At 47.1% G+C, this 15723-nt stretch overlaps 1 protein-coding gene across 2 annotated transcripts in view; it reads right to left on the bottom strand.

Moving 5' to 3' along the window:
• Positions 1-519: 519 nt before the first annotated feature.
• PLA2G6 (phospholipase A2 group VI) overlaps positions 520-15723 on the bottom strand; it is a 19767-nt gene continuing 4563 nt past the window's right edge. Inside the window, exons 5-16 of one of the 2 annotated variants that reach the window (XM_010711039.3) lie at positions 10904-11000; positions 9829-10011; positions 9515-9623; positions 8833-8982; positions 7116-7206; positions 6342-6505; positions 5683-5833; positions 5382-5518; positions 4024-4178; positions 3117-3284; positions 2031-2104; positions 520-1727 (exon numbers count right to left, since the gene is read on the bottom strand). In XM_010711039.3, coding sequence (XP_010709341.1) covers positions 1586-1727; positions 2031-2104; positions 3117-3284; positions 4024-4178; positions 5382-5518; positions 5683-5833; positions 6342-6505; positions 7116-7206; positions 8833-8982; positions 9515-9623; positions 9829-10011; positions 10904-11000 — 1621 coding nt within the window. In that variant the 3' untranslated portion in view covers positions 520-1585. The remainder of the gene's footprint in view (positions 1728-2030; positions 2105-3116; positions 3285-4023; positions 4179-5381; positions 5519-5682; positions 5834-6341; positions 6506-7115; positions 7207-8832; positions 8983-9514; positions 9624-9828; positions 10012-10903; positions 11001-15723) is intronic. The other variant, XM_010711047.3, reaches the window with a different exon arrangement.

Genomic DNA, 15723 nt, shown 5'->3' with positions numbered 1-15723 from the left:
CACCTCCAAATAGGTTTTTTAGCTTTTCCCTCCCCCTAATTCCCCCACTCCTGAGCCTTCCTCCCACTCCCAGTCTCACTGAGACTCTCCAGCGCCAGCACAAGCTTGTGATGAACATCCCCGTTCTCCCTGCCTGCATGGACCCCAAGCACAGCATCACTACTGGGAGCCCTTGCAGATGGAGTTGGCTTATAAAAAAAGGTAGGAGAGATTATGTTCTCTCCATCCTAAGATGTGGTAGCTGCTCCAAAGCCTCTGCACTGGCTGGAACTGATAAGCCCATGAGTAATGCTGCGTTCTGTAATGTGTTCTGTAGGACAGCCAGCACACTCGCATCACATGCATGCTCCCAGGGCTGGCTTTGGACACAGATCATTCACTTACCAGCCCATACAAAGGGTATAGCTCTGTGCCTCAAGGAGCTCAATTTGTCATTTTCTACTTGTAAGAAATTCAGACTGCAAGATCAGAACACATCCGGTGTTCTGCAGGATGCAAACAAGACAACCGCAGACTGTGTTACAATGGAACCAAATTCAAGGCTCTTTTTATTTCAAGTCAAGTTAGGTTTTGTTCACAGTAGTAGTCCATTCACTCAAAAGCAAATGATTTAAGTTTTCAGTTTTTCAGGTTACTCCAAAAAATTCCTTCCAGTGGATACACATCATTTATAAATATGCAAAATTTGCTGCAGAAACATTTAATATAGAAGTCACACCAGATTTACAGCAGTAAAAAAGGTAAAATAAATCCAAATTGTCAGCATCTTTGGTGCAACCTGATGTCAGGTTCAATTGCACATTTAAACTACACGCTAACAAAAAAGAGAATCAATCTCTCTACCAAGACAAGGCCATTAGCTCTCATCTTGAGCTCGCCGTGGACAAGACACAAGGTTTTCACATCTCAGCCCTTGAGCAGAGTATCACAGCAAGACAGGGGGCATAAAACAGTTCTGGGGGGCTGCTCCCATCCTAGGTGCAGTCAGAACCCAAGCTGCCAGCTGTCTCCGAGGGCAAAAGGGAAGGGCATTACAGGAGCCAACTGGCTCTTCCAATGTCAGTCATATGTTGTATCAATCTACTGCAAAAGGCTGCAGAATTTCTGTCCCCTTCTAAGCCAAGTATATTGATCAAAGACAAATCCCTTTCACCATCCTACACGTTTTGAACCACCTTGTCCCAAGCAGGAAAAATAATCCTTGAAACTCTGTCAGGTATTGGGCTATTGTGTGAGGTGGGAAGGAGTAAGGTGCTTTGTCAGTACTGCACAGACTGCAGCTGGCTCATGATAGCTGGGGATCTGGCTTCTGGGAAGGGCTGTATGCTCAGATAGCAGGGCAGCAAAACAAAGCACAGCGGAGTGGAGATTAGCCTATAGTGGGACAGTAACTGTCAGTTTTTCACAGCTGTCCTGGAATACATGTGTACGTGCACTGTTGTCTATTAAATATCACTAATTTGTAAGTATTATTAGCAGGAGCAGTCCCTTCTCCCCACCTCAACATCTTGGTTCAAGGCAAATCCAAGCTGCAGCATCTGCTGCTCCTTGCCTCTGGGATGCAGAAGGAACACTTCCAGGTCAGTCATCGGCAGAGATACTGCACCAGCCGCTCCAGCTGCTCCCGCTGCTGGTAGATGTAGAGCTGGGTGTCCCAGAGGGCATTCACCAACACGCTGTCATTCACCTCGTCCAGCATCACATCTGTGTGTAGCTGAGGGCTGAGCCTGTGCACACCAAGACAATATCACCCTGAGTAGAACAGGGCAGGATGCACATCCACAAAGGATCTTCTTAGCACGCTCCAAATCCCAGTAATGGACCCCAGATAAGGCATGCTCAGTGTATCAGCTCATACACTGTACTATGGCATCCTCCATTGTATCACAGAAGCAGTAGGACTGGGGGCAGGAGGCCAGGTCTGGGCTGGCACACCCTTGGAAGGGATGTGATTTGGGATGACACATGCCAAAGCCAGGTTCTGGAGAATAAAAATAGGTTTGTGCAGAGAGCAGAAAGGAAGCTCTTACCGGAAATATGGGATGTCTGTCATCTCACACCAGGCCCTGGCACGATTCACAGCTGGGCCATCTGCGTCAGTGCACTGCGGGAGAAGCATGCCCACAGTTAGAGCCTGACGGCAGTGCTGCCCTCTCCCTGCCTCCGAGAGGCTCCCTGGCACCAGGCTGAACTACACGAGCCACAGAGGGAAAAGGAAAAGCAGGAGCAAGTGCATCCTGGATGGTGAAGATTAGTAAAGTGGCTTTGTTACAGCATTCCTGATCCTTAGGACACAAGGACACGAGGAATTTTACCATACAGATCCTCCTTCCATTACAGCACAAATTCACAAAAGAAATCCCCAGGGTGCACCCCTGTGGGACTTCAGCTTTACCCATTTCTTTTCCACAACCCAGTACCAGCCCGTGACCATTGCAGGCCCTCTGTGCTATCGTGGGACAAAGAAAGACTGGGGGAGACACAGGAATCTCCCCAGGTATTTTCAGGCTTTAGAAAGTTAAAAAGAGATGAAGCAACAGAGTGAAGATTACAGTCAGAACCTCAGTTCTGCTCCTTCTGACTTTCATTCATTTGGAGTGCATTCATGCACAACACCTAATGAGCTTCCTTATGGAGTATGCAAAATTACATGCCTATTACACACTCCTAACCACAGCTACGAGCTGCTATTTCTTATTAGTAACACTCCCACTCCTCTACCACTTGCTAATTGTCCCAGTGGGAACCACAAAGCTGTTCTTAAGAAAAATTACTTGTTGTCATGCTGAAGCACGACTTTTTATTTTTATTTTTTTGGTCCACATTGCTCAGACGATAATTCACGCTCTCTGGAAAGACTCCAGGTCTCATGAACTGACACCTGCAAATGTTCCTATGGCTCACTGACCACCATCCTGCCTTTACCTGCCCAAACAGGCAGAGAGGAATTCAGACCTGCTGTGCTTCCACAGTTTTTAAGCAATTCTTGAACTCTGGAGCTATTCCAAGGAAATTCAATTTTCTCTCAAAAGGAAGAAGCTGAAGATTGGAAACCTTTATTCCCTCACTGAGAGCAATTCCAGGGCTCTCCTTCTTTCCTTCCTCCCAGTACTCACACAGTCCACCACCATCTTGCCGAGCTCCCTAGCCCCAAAGACTGTCTTTGCCAGTTCCCAGGGGTTGGTAGGACGGAAGACATCCACAGAGGACACTGGGACCTGTGGAGGTTTCCCTGTCCCCAGGGAGACCACCAACCCCAATTTTCTTACTTTCTGCCTCTGACCCTGTGGACAAAAAAACACACATTTACGTCCAAGAACAGAACATGTATTTCACAGAAGTCTAGTGGATGATCTGAAAACCAAGGCAAAAGACTCAGTAGCCTTTTCTCGCCTCTGTTCTCCCACTTTATTACGGGCTGATGAGACAGCTTTAATCTACACGCCTTCAAAGGTAATGGTTACATCCTTCTGTGCCTTACAGGTCTGGATACATTCAAGCCCATGGGATTCCCACAGAGACGACCAGATGGCTGTGAAACAGTCCAACTCATTCAGTCATTTCGGGAACAAATCTCTCCTCTCTACTACAGGGAGTGGTGGCTGCCATTAGTGACTGATCTTTCTGAGCAACTAGGCACACCACAGAAAGCATTCACTGAGCAGAGTGCCCTGCCATTGTCTTCTCCATTTTGAGAGGGCAGGAAAAGACCTTGCAGAGCTGTGTCATGGGCCACACTACCATCATCTGAATCGTCTGTGCTAAAAGCAGCAAGTATATGCAAAGTCTGCCCTTGTGATTCCTGCCTCCCCACCTCAAACCTGTCAGAAAAGGCACTTCATCTATAAGCCAGCATTCTCTACACATATCCCCCTTCCCATACAGTATTTTCCAGGATGCTGTAATACTAATTTGTTTTTCCACTGGAGAGAAGTTCATTCCCAATCCGTTCAATCCCAATTTGAGATGGCCCAGTGTAGTCAATGAAGCCCAGCTACCTTTCAGTGCCAGGATTTCTCTCACCTTGTTGATCAGAGTCTTGTTGTACTCGTGAATCTCCGCCATGGCATCAAGGGTTGGGTTGTTTGCTAGCAGCCCACCATCCAAAAAGCGCCCTATTGGCCGGAAATAAGTGGGAGCTGCACCACTGCAGCGAGCAGCACGCCATACCAATTGGTCTGAAAGGAGAAGAAGGACCATACAGGCCTCTTTCAGCAGCTTTTCTGTGTGAAAGGAGCATCCCCCCTTCACCAGCACAAGGCAAATCAGGAAGGCCTGTAGGCCCAGAATATGGAGATTGTTGTGTCTTTCTCCCAACAGCAGGGTTGGGTTTGTTATTTATTGGGTTTGTTGTTTTTGTGTTGTTGTTTTTGTTGTTTTTTTTTTAACTTAAAAAGATCATACAAACATAGAACCATTAAGGTTGGAAAAGACCTCTAAGATCAACAGGTCCAATCTCCAGCCCAACCCCACCATGCCCACTGACCACGTCCCTCAGTGCCACATCCACATGGTTCTGGAACACCTCCAGGGACGGTGACTGCACCACCTCCCTGGGCAGCCTGTGCCACTGCAGCACCGCTCTGAGACAAAATTGTTTTGAGTATGGTTCTCCCCCAGACATCAGTGCTGGGGGCTTCCCTGCTCCTCCTTTGAAACTCCCCTGCCACAACTTGAGGTGACTCCCTTTTGTCCTGTCATTATGAACGGGAGAAGAGGCCAATCCCCAGCTCACTGCAACCTCCTTTCACATCATTGTAAAGAGCGATGAGGTCTCCCCTAAGCCTCCTCTTCTTCAGACAGATCAACTCCAGTCTCTCAGTTTTTCCTCATAAGACTTGTGTACCAAGATGTCCTCATCACTTTCCTTATATTTTGAGATAGGAAAAATTCACTTTCCACTCACCACTGCTCTAATAGTGAACCTGTCCCGTTGCGAAACAACAAAAGCAGCAAGTTGGAGCGGGTTTCACGGTTAAGTTACAAGGTTTCTCCACGTTACTTTGTTCCTGAGAGCCCAAGGGAAGGTGCACTGATTGCATGCAGGGGTCCTCTAACAGACCCTTTCTTTAAAATCCTCACTAGCCAGCCCGTGTTCATGGTACAAGAGAAGCCAACGGAAGAGGGGTGAGGAGAAAAGGACACTATCACTAGGACCAAACCACCAAGTCAAGATCAGGGATGAGCCATTGCTGAGACACCTCAATTTTCAGAGCAACAGGAATCACAGAACGGCTTGTGTTGGAAGGGACAATTCAAAGACCATCCAGTTCCAATCCCATTGCCATGGGCAGGGTTGACGACCACTAAATTAATCTCCTGTGTCTGAAGGATTCCCCCTTGACTACCAACCATCTAGACTGCTGCATGCCAGCGTTTACCTTTGGGCTGAGTGAGTGGTTTGAAAGTCGCAGTTGTCTTGTATTCAGTGGAGATCTTTGTCTCAGGTACGGGGTAATTCCGGAAGAGGTGGAGCTCAGCTGGCTGTCGGTCACATAGAGTCCCTGTCACAATAACTCTGGGGGAGAGGAAACAATACACCAAAGAAAAAATGTGAAAAAAAACATGCTTATGTCTTCAAAACATCACGAGTCCTCCAGATCTGCTCAATGGAGACGCTAAGCATCTCTGCTGAGAGAGTCTCCCAGAAGAGCAACCAGCACAGCCCTAAGCAGGACTTACTTGGGTTTTTGGACATCTGTCATTTTGGTGTTTTCCCCAAACTCCTTCTTCAAGAACTCATCCAGGGGCTCTGACTCGTAGGGCCGAGACCCCCGGAACACCATGTCCTTCATGCGGAAGTACAGGCAGCGCATGTAGTCCATGGACTTCCCTGAGGCAGGCAACAGCATCAGCAGAGTATGGGGAGGGAGGAAGGGCAGGCAAACAAACAGCACATCAGAGCTTGGACTTCCCAGGACCAGAAGGTGAAGGGAAGTAACATTCCCAACCCCATCCTTTCCCAGGCTTCCTGTCACATGCTTGGCCATCAGCAGCATGACTGGGAAGGGTGAAAGAGGAAAGGTAAAGTTGAAGCTTAGTTTCCTAGCAGTAAGTGCCAATCACCTTGCCATAAAATCAGGTTGGAGAGAGCAGGAAGAACAGAACATTGTATTCCATCACCTTCCCCAAATCCAGAAAGTTGCTCGATACTAATTGACATGAGAAGCAACTGCAAACCCAGGTCTAGGTTTTCTTTCACTGATGAACATCCCTCTTTTAGGTAGGGATAACGAATCCCCGTTAGGACTCTTAGAGAGGCAGTTCCCACCCCACACCCAGTCCCTCCCAGAAGAGTGCTACAGGAGTGAGAAAGGGTCCATTATTTGCACTGTCCTCACCATGTACAATAGCCAAGGCCAAGATGCCCCCAGTGCTGGTCCCCGCAATCCAGTCAAAAATCTCACGGATGGGACGGCCCGCAGCTTTTTCGATGGCCAGGAGAAGCTGGATGAGCACCAGGCCCCGGATGCCCCCTCCATCCAGACATAGGAGGCGGTCGCAGCTGGAGAGACAGACACAGCTGATGGGAGCTGTGGAATGGCTCACAGATCTCAGCACAGGGCCTGGGCACGGCAAACTGGGCCAGTAACAAGAAAACTGCTCTGGACAATCATAAAATGGCTCTAGTAGTAGTATATAGTAATGGATATTGCCTCAAACAAAATGTGGACAGTCCTAAGTTCCTGCTAGCAGTACCTCAGTGCCAACCCTCCCTCTGCTGTGCACACGGCGAGGTACACACAGACACCAACAGGGCAGTGCACAAGTCAGCAAAGGAGGTGGGTGAGCATCAGGGCAGCAGCACGTGGAGATGGAGACATCACTAGGCCAGAACAGCACTTGGTGCCTAGCAGCAGAAGGGAAAGACAGTGCAGGGGCTTCACCTGCTAGTTCAGGCTCTGCTGCAGCTCCAGAGCTGCAGGCAGAAACAGGAGATGGTCCTTTATGGGAATGGAGATTCAAGGCAACAGAGTGGAAGGGGGGGGCTTCTGGCATAAACTGCAGCGAAGGACAGGGGATGCCACACTGATGAGTGTGGGTGGGGAGGAATTTATGTACACAGCATTAACTTTCAATTGCACAGGAGTTGAAACAGAAATTCTCTCACTTACTTTCTCTCACCCTCTCTGGGTGAGTCCACGACATCTGGTGCCTTCAAGAACTGCCCAAGTGTCGCAGAAACATACAGAAGGTCCTTGTACCCTAGCAAGCCATGAACATTCAAGGGCAAAAAAAAATTAGAAACCACTTTGCTACCTGAACCCTCCGATGAGTGCCTTAGGGGTATCAGTCAACTAAATCTTACTTAATGAATTAGACAGCTTTTAATTATTCTTCCCACTTTCTCTCCGTATCCAGAAAGCTGATCATGGTACACAAAACTTCCCACCCCAAAGGTAAATGATTTCCAGAGAAAACAGCCAACACCTTTCCCAGCTGAATAAAGCTTTCTGCAGAAAACATAAGCCATCTTACCCGTTACCAGAAGGTATCCCCTAAAATAAACTCCACACCAAAGAGGAGAAACCCCATGCTTCAGAGCAGGCAGCTTAAGAAGTGCTAGCAGTGATAAAGGATTTGGAGAAGCAGATGATGAGCAGAATAGGTGAGAGAGAAGGTAGAGCCTAGCAGCTTGCCCACTATGCCGCTTACTGCAAGCCATAAGATCAAACCTAAATCTACTCCTGTGAGGTAACCTAAGCAGGAAGGCTCTGGGGACAGGGTGGCTTGTCATTACCCCTCAGGTGATGTAAACCCAGGTCACCCTGGGTGCGGGGCACCAATCCAGCCTAGGTGAGAAGGCAGCCTGTGAAACCAAGAGAAGAAAGAACACGTGGAAGAGGTTAAACATGTGCTGCCAGTGCCCAGGTTGGGAAGTAGCTGGATGGCAGAGAACATGGTGAGCAGTTTCTTTGAAGGCCAGAGTCCTATGCTGGAAAAGGGACTTTTTCTGGCAGTTTATGAGAGCTGAAACTCTCTGGTCATCTTCACAAGGCCATGGTGAGAAGAAAGTCCTGGTGCCACCAGCCAGTGGTGACATGCTCCAGAGCCTGTGAGGGATTGACCCTTTGCCTCACTGGAAGGCCTCTGCAATGGAAACCACCAAGCTTGAGAGGGAAAGCAGACCATAAGCAGCTGTTATCTCCCTGAAAGCCCCCGACATGTTGTCAGAGCCTCCCTCCAAGCCAAGCCAACTCACCCCACCCACTACCTGCTCCTGCTGCTTCTGCTCAAGTTCTGTAGCTCCCTGGAGGAGGAAAGTTTGATCCCTGGGCTTACACACAAAGCCTGGGTAGTGCAGAGTACAGACTCTGGCACAAACATATTTTGTGTTTGGATCTTTCTATGGATGATATAAACCTTGTGTCTAGGGTCACTTATCCTCAGACTTCATCCCTTCCCTCTCCCAACAACTAGCTCCTGGGATATGAACAAGCAACACTTTGATATCCTGACGCACAGTGGGATGCCCTCAAGGCAAGTGTCTCCACTTCTGACGTGACCCAGGGGATAAAATGCATGCAAGCAAACAAGTCCTATGCCTCTTCCAGGGGGGTGAGGGAGTGAGGGAAACTGCCTTCCCTTTCCTCTATATCGAGCTGCATTGCTTCAGGTCTATAAAACAGAAGTTTAGAGTAGTAGACTTTAGAGTACGCGTACAGGAAAAGCAGAGAAAACAAGAATCTGAATCCTGCAACACCTGGATGAGGACAGACAGCTGAAAGTGAGAGCAAGGAGACAGTCCTCAGAGCAAAGGCTGCCCAAAGAACCAGAGTGCTGTGAAGCCAGAAAAAAAGGAGAGTGAGGGAAGGTCAGGGAAGGCTTTACCTAAGCTGTTGTAGCTGCTCCGCGGGGAAGGTTGGCCTTCCAGGAAGGAGGCGGCAGATGGTGCCAGACTTTGGGAGTCAGGAATGGTTGGGAGGCAGCGTTCGGTCCCTACAGTTTGCAGCAGGTCTAAGAGCACTTTCCGGTTCGCACCTTAGGTGATGGTGGGGGAGTCACAGATCAGAAAGAGAATCAGTGCACGCACACACCGGGGGCTCTGCCAAATTCACAGCAGCCTTGACCTTCATAAAACCTCTGGGATGAACCAGGAAAAGCATGTCTTGGATCTCTCTGCCTTATCACAGGCAGCAGGATCTGTGGTCAGAAGGTGTGCACACTCCTCGCTGTGGAAGAACAGCCCATGCCTGCTTATGCCAAGGCTGTTCAGTCACACTGTTATCCTGCTGTGAGTCTGCAGTGCCCAACACTACGGCTTGAAGAGAGGGTGTGTGTGCCAGCTTTTTCTCTTGCTTCTCTGTCTCAGAGGAGAAATTAATCAAGGACTATTAATATGAAGTCTACGCCACTAGCTCAGCAACTGCCAGCAACTAGAAGCTGGGAGAGCATCTTGGAGAAGCATTGCCTATGCTTGGCCTGTTTTCACCTCTCCAAGGCACTCTTTTAGCCAAGAAGGGGAGACAGAATGGTAGGTTCATCCTGCGGAGTTGCTCAGATGGTCCCTCACCTTTGCTGTTCCTGGCTGCCAGCAGCCCTGGTGTCTCCCCGAAATCATTAGGGATCTCAACATCTCCTCCGAACACAACAATTGCTTTGATCATATCCAGGTGGTCATGCTAGGAGACAAGAGAAAGCTCAGTCAAAAGCCACGATTCTCTCAGCTACATCTCTCATTCCCTCCCTCCTCTTTTCATTAGCCAAAGCACACACAAGGAAATTCCCCCTGAAGGACAACAGCCAAAATTTCAAAGGGACCTGCCTTTGCCTCAGTCCTTCAGGAAAATGCCTTCTTCTCCCCAGCAGCCTCTGCAAAAATCTCACCTTCATGGCCAGATGCAGTGGTGTGTTGCCATCCTGGCCCTTGGCATTGGTGTTGGCCCCGTGTGTCAGCAGTACCATGGCACAGTCAAAACGACCTCTCTTGACTGCAATGTGCAGGGCCATGTCAGCCGTCCGGCTGGTCAGGTTCACCTCAGAGCCATACTTAAGCAGCAGCTGCGTCATCTGTGCCCAAGCATGCACGTGCCAGGTGAAGAAAAGAGAAAGCAATCATGAAGACAGCTCACACAAGCGGAGTCTCATGGACAAGCAGAACAAGTGAAGAGCAGCGAGCCTTAAGCCTGCACTTGGAACTAGCTGGTAGTTTCACCATCTGCTACAACTTCTGGATGTTTTGAGTCTTATTTGTAAGTGTAACAACTGGCTGAAATCAATGGAGAAAAACAACTCTTACTCAAGCCAGAGGGGGACTGCAGACTGAAGGGAAGTTTGCTTTTTGATCTCTGCAAGCCAAACATACTCGTTTTACAGAAAACCTCCGCAAGACACTTCTGAGAGGGATGTGACACTGCAGGAGGGAAAACAGTCCTTCCATTGGAACACTCTCTGCTTGAAACAAGCTCTTAAAGGTGCACCAGCATAGCACATCACATCACTGATCTGGTTATCTCTGGCAGAAGACGACTGTAACCTACATACCATCACCCGGCGCCCACCTCGCACTCCCCTCGCATTTTTAAAACATCCATCTGCTTCCTTTCTTGAAATTGGCAGGTAATGAGACAAGAGCTCCCCCCAGGGGTAACCAGGCTTCAGTGACAGCGGTGCGATTTCTCCCCAGCCAAAAGGGAAAAGGGACAAGCTGGCAGTTCACATCCAAGGATGAATTACTAGCCTTTTTTGTATTGCAAGGCTCCACTGCTCCCTGCAGCAAACAGCACTGATCAGCAGAGGGCAAACAGAATCAGACAGCCTCAATCAACTCACCAGCAGGGCTGTCTCGTGGACAGCTTGCTGGGCTCTGACACAAGTACTCAGTGAAGGGCCAGGTCAGCAGCGAAAGGAATTAAGCAGGCGCTGGGTGGCAGCACAGGCTCTCGCCATGGACTCTATTTACCTCCGCCTTCTTCGCCCAGTGCAGCGGGACGGCTTCATGGCGTGGGTCTCTGGAGTGGACCTGGCTGGCATCCACCTCGAGGATGGCCTGGGCACACCTAGAAAACACAAGATGAAGGGATGGGTGTCTGCCGTCTTAGTTTAAGACCTCATTCATGTCAGTACCTGCCTTCTGCACAGAGCCCTTCAGGAAGCCCTTCAGCAGCAGCTGGCTGGCTGCAGCACCTGCAAGTTCCTCAGCTGCAAAGCAGTTTTATTTTGCTGTTTGCAGAAAGGAAGGGAGAAGCAGGAAGCATACAAGCAGCACGTGTTCAGAGACTGCATAATCTCTTCCCAATTCCAAGTTGGGAGCAACACCTGGGTGCTTCCCCAATATAGGAATATGATATTTCTGGAAAATCTGAAGAGCTGGAGGGAAACGTGCCCTCTCTCATCCTTCTCCCCATGGAAACTTGGGGATAAAAGTGAAATAGTTCAATACTTGCTGAAATTATCAATCTGTCTACTTGCCTAGGAGAGAAAAAAAATCACATCTACTGTGATTAGTGTCCAGTACCTGCAAACGTCCACTCCAAAACAATGCCAAGTAAGTTGTAAAAGTGATGAAGCCCTACTGCAAAATAAGGAACCCAAGCACGTTTTTGGCTTGTGAAGGTCTCTCTAACATGGAACGCAGTTTTCAAAATGCTGAAAAATCAGTTGGCAGCAGTTACTACTAAGAGTCCTTCTTGTAGGACTGGGACACCATTATGGAAAATAAGCATTACAAAGCACATACAAAGAGAATTAAATTTGTCCAAGAAAAAGAAAACAGGAAATAAGTATCATGTCTTTTGATTCAAGTTCAAAGTATATTAATTAAGGGCCAAGAGTACCATTGGCCCACAGGAGAAAGGAAGAAATAGGCTTTGGAATGAAAGCTTATTAGGATCAAAGCACTTAAAGGCAGAGTTACCTCTTTTACTATGAAACTTCTGTGGGATGCCGAGGAATGGGATGGCAATATCTGGAGGGACTTGGACTCCAAGATTGAGTTTGAGCTGGAAGGGCAGGGAGGTGGTGGAAGTACAATCCTTCAAATCAATAGGGGCAGCAGAAGTGAATGGACAGAGGGGTACAGATCACACACACTTATACCCTAAAAGAGTTAAAGGAATTACAGACTGGCAGCGGAGTGGGGAAGGCATGGAGTTTTGTGACTTAGTGTAGTGGCACTGCACCTATCTACTTATTACTGGGTGAAAAAGACCTACAGCCCACAGTGATCAGATCTGAGAATACGCTCAACTACAAGAGATCAGGGATTCTGACAGGCAGACGTATTACTACATCTCTGCTAGATCAGATGTTGTGTGCAGCAGTTTTAACAGCACTTGCAAATCTTGCCAAATCATTGTCATCTCTCAGAAATTGGCATATAATAGAAGAAGGCATTAGTGTAGCGCAGCAGATGGGGATGGCTTATGCATTAATAACGAGCTAATCTGGACAGGGCAGTCACAAGACTCTACTGGTAACAGAGGCACCTTACCAATACCTTGAAGGAAGCTGAGGTTGTAATTTCAAGACAATCTTTATGGATGGTGAATAAATGAAAACCGCAAAACCAAAAGGAGTTTCCTCACGGGTGATGAGGAAACAAACGTGAAATGATCTTGTGCAAGCTGGTGTCCCACAAGAAATAGACGGGATCACAACACCTGAAATGTTGTGCCAATAGCAAGTCATGCCCCTCCACCACACCTGCCACCTCAAGGCAAAGCACTGGCAAATGTCAACACAGCAGGAAGGAAGGTTTGGCAGGTCTCCCACACTGCCACCACCAGTGCCTGTGATGCTCTTTCAATTATAAAATAGCAGATTTCATGCATCAGCTCTGGTGGATACTGGACTGAGGCTACCCTATTGCATAGCAGTATTAATGGTAAAGAAGCCAAAAGAAACAGGGAGATGTTTCTGAGCTAAGGTTACTTTAACAGTAGGAAATACCAACCCATTTGCAACAATGGTGTTAACTGTCCTAATTAAGGAATATATTTTGCATATTGATGTAATGGCAGCACGGATAGCTGAAACACTGAGTGCTCACTCAGGACCTTGCAAGCAGGATTTGCTATTTGAGGTGTAGCCATTTCATGTGGGTTTCTGAAGTGGGACACTGTCGTGCTGATGCAGTGGCTGTAAAACAGAATTGCATCCCAGAGGGCAGGAAGGAATTACTACAAGCATCCAGACACATCAGCATGTGAGAGCTGGTAAAAAAACACGATAGTTGCTTTTATTAATCTTACTTAGACTGTTTGACTATTAGAGGACGCTTGGCGAATGACTGTAGATCAGAGGGAACTGAATAGTCACCCCCAGCTCGCAGTTACAGGACCAGACACGGCTACACTCATAGAAAAAACAAACAAACAAAAAAACATAGCAGCAAGAAATTCACAACTCTGGTATTGACTAGGAAGAAAGTTGTTTGGCAGCAGACCAAGGAACAGGAAGCCTTTATTGCCCGCAAAAATTGAGCGTGCACCACTAGACACCCATAGACAAGGATATACATTTGAACTAGAACTACTCTGGTGGGAATTGTGGCAAACGCCTGGGACAAAAAGTCAGCAAGGAGATGCCCTGTATCTCCTGTGGAGGAAGCTCCTCCTTATGACCAGTTAATAGAAGAGCATAAAATGATGCCTTGTTTTTACCAACGGAATTGCTACTGGCTAAAGTCAATGGCAAGCAGTTGCATACGCTCAATTCCCAGAAATTCTACTGGGGCAAACAGGTGTACAGGCATCTAACCCATGGGCTGAACTGACTGCAGCATCCCTGGCATCCTGGGAGGGAAGGCACACTGCTTCTACACCGACAGCTGGGTTGTATACAAAAACCTCACAATGCTGTTACTGAGCTGGGCCCAAGACGTTGGCATGTTCCTGGCATGGGGGGCAAGCATAGGGCAACAAAATTGGAAACACATACAAGAGTATACCTCAAAAATAAGGCACATCTCATTCAATCAGAAGATGCAAAATAAGAGGGAAGTAGATGATAGAACCTCTTCCAAAGTACACGCTCAAGTTATAAGTGTTCATATTGCTTGTGGATGTTGATCAGCTCATTTGTGCTTGCATGGGACACTGCTCACAATCGAACCCCTTTGTTATTACACATGCATAAGGCATGCGTACATAACTGTACTATTTGTATGCAGATACACTTAAAGGCCATGTATAGACCCCAAGGAAAAATAAAACAGGGTTGGTGGGCTTTGAGTACCTGGCAGGTTGATTAAATTGTCTCACTGTCCCCGTTGATAGGGTGTTGATATATATTCACTGTTGTGGATAGACCATCAGTACAGTTCCTTGTTAGACCCACAACAAATCCATTGATCAGTGGAGCACAACTGAAGCATTAGAATAACTCAGTCATCAATATGGATCTCCTCACCAAATACAGTGAGCAAGGAACACATTTCATTGGACACAGTGTCCAAGACTGGCCTAAAGGGCTAGAAAGAAATTGAGTATTCCACATCACCCACCAGCCTCAAGCTAAAGGCTTAACTGAAAGAATGCATGGGATGTTGAAAGAATAATTTAAAATGTTAAACAGTACTTAAACTTTACAACATTGAGTTTATTTATATCTTACTAAAGATTTTTTTTTTGGTAAAACTGAAATATTCATCATCAAACACCCTATGATCGTATCACAACACCTCCAATACAAAATATGATGAAGACTGAAATTCTTCCAGATGATATCTCTCCCCAAGTGTTAACCACAGGGGAAAGAGAACTGTTTACAATGATGAACTGTGTGATGAGATCGTAACAGGCTAAGATCTACCAATCTACATGTGATAATTCATATAATAACTTGAGAATGCAGTGCGGCTCTGTACTCCAACTTCTCCCCTTATTCTACACCCTCTGTTCATATCTGACTCTTAAAGTTTCTGTATTTCAAGTATCTTCCATAGACACTGTGCCTCACCTAAGGAAGACAACACTGGAATTATACTATTGGCACCATGAAAACTGAACTGAAGTTCAATTGAAAAAGTGCAAGCCTATGTGAGCAACTGTCCCATGTCAGGTTACCAAGCCCAGAGAAATATTATCTGAAGGAACTGGAGCAATGGTGTATGTATTACTGGAAGGAGATGACACTCGTATTTTCCTTCCTTATCACAGGTTGCTTTGGAGTCTTGCTCTACCAGCACAGACAATTTCTGCAAGACCAGTGTGTAAACACTTGGGTTTGGTTGGCCTCTACTGGAACCAACTCCTCATTATTACTCCTTCTCAGTAGCAAATGCACCTGACATGTGTCCTTGCACAAGGTTTACATTGAACATCAAAGGTAACTGTTGCCATCAATTTGGTAGTAACTGCTGTATGCTAAGGAACCTAACATTGACTGGTAATTAACTACCTCTTTCAACACCAGAAACACTGTTCTGAGTTTGAAAGTACATGCTGCCTCAACATAACCAATGAATTAACTACTGTGAAGCACGTTCAATGTCTTCAGGACTTAATATATCGAATGAAACGATCTACTGGCTGATTGCTGAGTGGCTTAATTCCATGACAGGAGGAGCAGGACTCCTAACTCTGTATGTTTTTATGCTTGTTTTCCTATACGTTTTGTTACCTGCCTCCGTATACCACATTTTCCCACACTGCCAGCCCCAGCAGCAGCAGCAGCAGTCACTTGCGAGAAAGGGGAGTAATAAGTTAAGAGCAGAAGTCTGGATGAGGACACAGATTGCCAAGGAGGATTGTAAATATGCTCAAGTGACCTTGCAGATTA

The sequence above is a fragment of the Meleagris gallopavo genome, chromosome 1 (genome assembly GCF_000146605.3).
Source record: "Meleagris gallopavo isolate NT-WF06-2002-E0010 breed Aviagen turkey brand Nicholas breeding stock chromosome 1, Turkey_5.1, whole genome shotgun sequence".
Lineage (NCBI taxonomy): Eukaryota > Metazoa > Chordata > Aves > Galliformes > Phasianidae > Meleagris > Meleagris gallopavo.
The sequence above is the reverse complement of the archived record's forward strand: the minus strand, read 5'-3'. Positions and strand labels throughout refer to the sequence as shown.